This window comes from Canis lupus, chromosome 8 (genome assembly GCF_011100685.1).
Source record: "Canis lupus familiaris isolate Mischka breed German Shepherd chromosome 8, alternate assembly UU_Cfam_GSD_1.0, whole genome shotgun sequence".
Lineage (NCBI taxonomy): Eukaryota > Metazoa > Chordata > Mammalia > Carnivora > Canidae > Canis > Canis lupus.
In genome coordinates, this window is record NC_049229.1 from 7,226,639 (window position 1) to 7,233,686 (window position 7,048).

Sequence of the window (7,048 nt, forward strand, 5' to 3'; positions counted from 1 at the left end):
CCATTGAACTTCTGGAAGAATTATCACAGGTTTTTTTTTTCACCTCCTAATAGTATTTAATCCAAAATGATCAACAACTAGAGACAAATGAAGACAGTCCCTTTCCATTCAAGCTTGTTTATTCAGCACATAAATACATGATGAAATAAACAAAAAGCATCATATTGTTTTTATTGTAGGTAATTTGTTTGAATTTTCTAATTTAAAATATTTTATGACCTATGATCTTCAATTGCAGTACCATTAACTGGATCGAAATGTTACATGTGGCACAAAATGCTATTTGTTTTCTGTTTCATAGATTCTATAATGTTCCTTTGAGACCTATTTTATTGGCTTTTTATTCTTATGCAAAGTCATATGAATGGATCATAAACTACAACAAAATTATCACTGTTTATCTTTAAGACAATCTAGATTTCTAAAAGGCCAGACAACTATTAGAGTTACACATCCTTGATATGCAATCAGATCTTATTTCTACTATTGATATTTGATATGTCCTGGTAGCCCAGGAACCATGGTATTAAAATAGAATTTAAATGGTTTAATTTTTTGTTTCTTAAATTAATTTTTTAGGAAGTGTTTTATGCAGATACTGGGATACAGCATTCTTCTCATTTCTGTGCTTTGCTATTTCCTCTCCTGATTAAAGTACTACTGAACAGTTCAAGCACTTATTTAATTTCCCAAAACAAAACCCTTGAGGCATGGCAACAACTTCTAAATACCATACAGGAAGAGATAAATAGATACAAAAATTCACAGTCAAATGTAGAAAGGTGATCAAAGCCTCTACTATCTTTAAATTTTACAGCATATGAAAACACTTTCATAGATAATTGTGAATTTTTAAAAGAGGTTAGTTATGCAACAATAGAATACGGTTTCTCTGAGCAGAACAAAGAAATTTCCAAAAAATTACTGCACAACTACAGATGAAAGAAGGAAGAACACAAGGAAGAAATAATATATTTGACTTAGAAAACTGTTCATAAATGAGAAAAAGAGAACAAATTCGGTGGCTTCAGAACCAAAAGAATTTTTTAATGATTTGTTTACTTATTTTTTTGGAAAGAGAGAGAGCACAAGCAAGAGGGGCAGGGGAAGAGGGAGAGAGAATCTCAAGCAAATTCCACACTGAGCACACAGCATGATCTGGGGATTGATCTCATGACCCTAAAACAGGACCCTGAGATCATAACCTGAGCCCAAAGTAATAAGAGTCAGATGTTTAACCAAAAAAACTTTTATCAATGGAAATTATATTGTGTATGTATTCTGTACTTAGAGGGAAAAAAATGGGCACTTAATCTAATACATTATCAAATATCTGGCAACACAGAATAAACTTTCTCATTCATTATAGTACTTTATAATTCCATTTTAAAATCATGTTTTAATTGCCTGTTGCATAAAAATCCTATTCCACACATTGCAGTACATACCAAATTTTCAAGATGTATTGAAACTACCAACTATGTAAAATCAAGTAATGAAAACAAAAAAGAATGCATACAGGTATAATTAAATAGGAATTTGAAGCATAGAAAAAGGCTGTAATATTGCAGAAATAAGGAAACTTTAAAAAGACCTTTTTTTTAAAAAAAGGACAGTTTTAGGTTGACAGAAAAATTAAGCAGGGGTACAGAGATTCCACATATGCTCCCTATCTCCACACTCATACAGCTTCCCTCTCAACATCTGCTACAGTGGTGCATTTGTTATAATTGATGAACCTATATTGACAAACCCTTATAACTCAAAAGCCATAGCTTATATTACCAAGTTTACTTATAGCTTATACCAAGTTTACTCTTGGTATTATATGTTCTGTGGCTTTTGACAAATGTATAATGAAATGTATCCCACATGATAATACCAAACAGATAATTTACACTGCTCTAAAAAGTCTTCTGTGTTTTACCAACCCTTGGCAACCACTGATGTTTTATGATGTCCATAGTTTTGCTTTTTACAGAATGTCACATGGTTGGAATCATACAAAACCTACTACTCTTCAGATTGGCTTCTGTACTATTTATTTAAGTTTTTTCTATGTCTTTTCAATATTTGATAGCTGATTTCTCTTAGTGCTGAGTAATATTCCATTGTTTGGATATACTATAGTTTATCCCTTCACCATCTAAACAGCATCCTAGTTGTTTCCAAAGTTTGACAATGTCCCTAATAGCATGATGTGCAGCATTCTTTTACATGTTTATTTTCCATGTATATACTTCTTTGGTGAAGTATCTGTTCATATTATTGCCCATTTTTAAATCAGGTGAAGTTAAGAGGGTTTTTTTGTATATTTTGGATGACAGTCCTTTATCAAATATGTCTATTGCAAATATTTTCTTCCAATCTGTGGCTTGTATTTTCATTCTCTTGACAGTATCTCTTGCAGAGCAGAAATTTTTAAATTTTTTAAAAAAGATTTTATTTATTGATTCATGAGAGACACACAGAGAGAGAGAGAAGCAGAGACACAGGCAAAGGGAGAAGTAGGCTCCAGGCAGGGAGCCCAACATGAGACTCCATCCTGGATCTCCAGGATCAGGCCCTGGGTTGAAGGCAGTGCTAGACCACTGAGTCACCCGGGCTGCCCAGAAATTTTTTAATTTTAATGATCTTCAGCTTATCAATATCTTCTTACATAGATCAAGCCCTTGGTGTTGTAGGGAAATGATTTTTTAGATCTCAAAAGTTCAGAAAGAATATGTGAGACAAGGGTAGTAATGTCAGCAAAAGCACAGGGGTGGGTAAATTCATACTTTAGGAAAAAGGAGTAACATTGCGGTACTCAAAAATTAGACATTTAGAGTGATATAGGGTAGGAAATGTTATTGAAAAATAGTATGGCACTGTATTAGAAAATAATATGAATATTAAGGAATTCCTTTATATCATGCAAGCAAAGAGGATCATTAAGTTTTTCATTTCTCCCCCAACCCTCACACCTAGGACAAGGCATAAGCAGAGTTTTTCTTTGTGTTCTAGGAGGTTCATTATGTCAACAACCACTCATTGATAATAACATTAATTAAGTACTAATGTAACAGCATGCTGTAAATGTGTATTAATTCATCTAATCCTTACAAAAATTTCTTTTGCAATGAGCATTGTTTTAAAATAATCATTGTAATAGCAAAAAAACTAGAAGCAACCAAATAATCATCAGTATATCCATAGAAAAATTAATTGAAGATATATTCATATAATAGAATATTAGCAGTGAAAAAATTTATATAATAGCTATAGACATATAGCTCTAGGGGTACTTGGGTGGCTCAGTCAGTTAAGCCTCTGGCTCTTGGTTTCAGCTCAGGTCATGATCTCATGGATTAGTCTCATGATAATTATTTTATTTCAGGTTTCTGCCCAGCACAGAGTCTACTTCATACTCTTTCTCCCTCTCCCTCCCCCCTCCAATTAAAAAAACAAACATATAGTTCTACCTGGATATATATACTTTTTAACTGGAATTTCTGGACCTTAAGTTATGCATATATTCAAATGTACTAGATAAAAAAAATCATTATTAGAATAGATTTATTTTGTATTGGTTTTCCTATCTATGTATATGACCTGTGTTTCTCCCCTTATATGCCTAATACTTGTTACTGTCAGTCTTTTTATTTATTGGTGGTCTACTTTGTATAGAAGAGTATTTTACTTTAGTTTCAGTGTACTTTCCCTGATTAATATTTAGGTTGATATTTATTGATTATTTTATTGGACAACATATTTGTTGAACAAATTCTATGTAAGACACTGTTTAAGGAATTGGGAAAAATTGTGATAATACAAAATAAATAAATAAAAATCCCTGTCCTATATATCTCTTTTTTTTTTATTTAAGAAATCTTTGCATACCTCATATTGAGACTATATTCTTCTATGCCTTTCTTTTTATTTGATTTTATTATTATACTATGGGCACTTACATCTTAGACTGTTTAGAACTAATATTTGTGTAGGCAAGAAATAGGGATCAAGTTCTGATTTTTTTTTTAATAGGTATAACCACCTAGGTTCCATAAATAATCCTTCCTTTATGGCATTGCAGTGGCATCAATATTTTTAAAGATCTGTTTCTGGATTTTCTATTTAACTAATCTATCTGTCCTTGTATCAATATCACATTTTATAATTAATATAGTTTTATAATATATCTTGATATCTGATAGTACAAGTACTCTAGCTTTGTTTTCCTTTGTCAAGATTGTGATTGCTACTTTTACATTAGGTATTTCTTTTTTTTTTTTTTTCTAGAATTTAATTTTATTGTAGTACATTAAGAGTCATGTATGCCAGGAAAGCCAGTAATTATTCATAAGCTTAGTAGTTCACCACAGTTTTAGAAAGCACATAATACATTCAAATAAGGCATTACAGAAAGTTTTGTAAAGAATTAAATGTGTCCTGCAATCCTTTTTAAAAAGAGTCTTGGTCCATTCTGAAAGATCAACATTGAATTTTTAAAAATCAAAAAAGAAGTTTTTTCCCACAAAAATACATGAAGAACCACTTGCTGGCATTTATATTTTGAGTGCCTGGGATAACAGGCCGGTGTTCAAAGGCAGTTCATAACAGGTTGTACCAGGACTCGTTGCATCTGATTTAGCACCAAGTAAGAGTAAATATCCCATTGAAGATGTAGCTGATTTTTTCATCCACCTCTCATCGCCCCACTCTTCCTGCCAGGCCACAGGACATAAGCACGCATCCTTGTTGCCCTACGAAGAAATCAAAATCTCTTCGCTTTTAAAGGGCTACTTATTCAGGCTACACACACAGGTGGAGTTCTTGCCCTGCTGACGGTGGCAGGGAAAGCCAGCAGCTGCCCACTGCTTTCACTAGGAATAAAGTCCTTCAACAAACTCAGTTACCTTCCTGGTCCTTTTTAACCTCTCATGTAAATCCTTTTAATTGCTACTAATTTGATTAGTTTACTAATTTTGATTGTTTACTAATTATGATTGTTAAGCGTGTCAGGGAAATTCTCCCCAGGCATAACTGATCTATTTCTACTTCCTGAGGACCCAGTATGCTTGCTTTTATGTAGGGCCATGGGTTTGCTTTTCTTCTTGTATTTTAATTTGTCACTCATCACAGCAGATTTTACATAGTGATCAAAAAGAGAAACTGGCAAGTAGATCCTAAAGCACATACTTACACTTCTTAACCTGAGTAATAATCTGAAAACACAAGACTAATTACATTTTCTGTTGATAATTCAACCTCAGTGCTTTTGTAAGAACTTTCAATGTCAATTTCTAATAAATCATTTTTTTCAATACACACGTTCTCAAAACCTGTCATAGGAAAGTAATATTTTCCTATATGCTAATTTTTTTTTTTTAATTTTTATTTATTTATGATAGTTACAGAGAGAAAGAGAGGCAGAGACACAGGCAGAGGGAGAAGCAGGCTCCATGCACCGGGAGCCTGATGCGGGATTCGATCCTGGGTCTCCAGGATCGCGCCCTGGGCCAAAGGCAGGCACCAAACCGCTGCGCCACTCAGGGATCCCCTCTATATGCTAATTTAACACAATTTTATAGCAGACTGAAAATTCTGAATAAACTGAAAGTTTGTTTAGGACATAATAAATACAGTATATACGGTTAAGTTTTTAAGTTTCTTACTATAAAGGCAACAGTGAATTTGCATCCTGAAACTAATCTGCATATCTGGTTGCTTGTTTTCTAGAATTTGATAGTGTTTCACAAAACCATGTACCACAGTGCTAACGATGCTGGGTTTTGGCATCAGTCTACAACACATTTCTCTGATGAGATACTTTACCGAGTGACATGGAAATGTTTTTAGCTTCTCCAAAGAATAAGAAAATTTTTTATCAACCACTTAGTCTTCTGAACAAAAGTTAATATTACTACCAATTGCTCTTTTAATTAGGACATCTGATGTTTTTAAATTACATACCCATAGAAGATACCCTGGGTAGACAAAAAGATGAATCTTAGTATCGGACTCATTTGGCCCATTCTTAATTTCCAGAATGAAATCAGTAGAAGTGAAACTAATATAATTTTCAAAGAATTCATACATGCCAGTCTCAGAACACGGAGCTTCTAAATGCACAGGCGAGGAGTCTCTGCTCATCTTACTGGTGATGTACACTTTTCCTCATGGAGTAACTGATGCTTTCTGGTCTATTTGTGGAACTTTTGTTTGTAGGAAAGCATACACATGGGGCCAGATTTTGTTGGTTTCTGTTCCAGAGAAGCTTTCCAATACTCCCTTTTTCCGGTAATATTCCAGGACCGGCTGTGTTTGGACTTCATAAGCCTTGAGTCTCTTGACAACCGTCTCTGGCTGGTCATCATCCCGCTGAATGAGAGGCTCCCCTGTCAGGTCATCAATGCCCACGGCTTTGGGAGGGTTGAATTCGATGTTGTGGACTCGGCCGCTGGCCGGATGAATCCAGCGCGCGGTGAGACGCTGCTTAATGACTTCGAAGGGCACGTTCAGATTAATCGCTGTGTCTATCTGATAAGCTCCGTGCAGGGCTTCTGCCTGTGGAAGTGTCCTTGGAAAACCATCCAATAGCCAGCTATATTGGGTGAGGTTTTTCAGCTCATGAAGGGCCAGCCGAGTCATGACCTCATCCTGGGTGAGCTTCCCTTGGTCAATGAAAGTCTTGGCTAACACACCGATTTCTGTGCCCCGAAGCATGTCGTCCCGGAGCAGGTCGCCGCTGGAGAGGTGCTTCAGCGCGAAGTGCCTGGTGATGCGCGACGACACGGTGCCCTTGCCGGAGCCCGGCGCCCCCATGATCACGGCGCGCAGCAGCCGCGCGGACGCCCCCCTGGCCGCAGGGAGCCGGGGCGCGGGGGCTCCGGCCTGGCTGCGCGCTCGCGGGGCTGCGCCGTGCGGGGCGCCCCGGCGGGCCGACAGCCTACATTAGGTATTTCTATAATAATTTTCTAGGTAGCTTGTAAATTTCCACACACACACAAAAATGAAGCAATAATTTTTGTTGGAATAAAAAGTGTTTGGTGTACCTTCACAACCTTTT

General features: G+C 36.0%; 1 protein-coding gene across 1 annotated transcript; it reads right to left on the bottom strand.

The window, feature by feature from the left end:
• Nucleotides 1–5,577: 5,577 nt before the first annotated feature.
• On the bottom strand, nt 5,578–6,831 carry LOC608853 (GTP:AMP phosphotransferase AK3, mitochondrial-like). Its single transcript, XM_038544374.1, has one exon. It carries the CDS (start codon nt 6,802–6,804, stop codon nt 6,157–6,159), a length of 648 nt encoding a protein of 215 aa, XP_038400302.1. The 5' UTR covers nt 6,805–6,831; the 3' UTR covers nt 5,578–6,156.
• Nucleotides 6,832–7,048: the final 217 nt, after the last annotated feature.

What these genes read in the sequence shown, in the direction of transcription:
- LOC608853 (XM_038544374.1), bottom strand. Translation starts at nt 6,804, where the DNA reads ATGGGGGCGCCGGGCTCCGGCAAGGGCACCGTGTCGTCGCGCATCACC.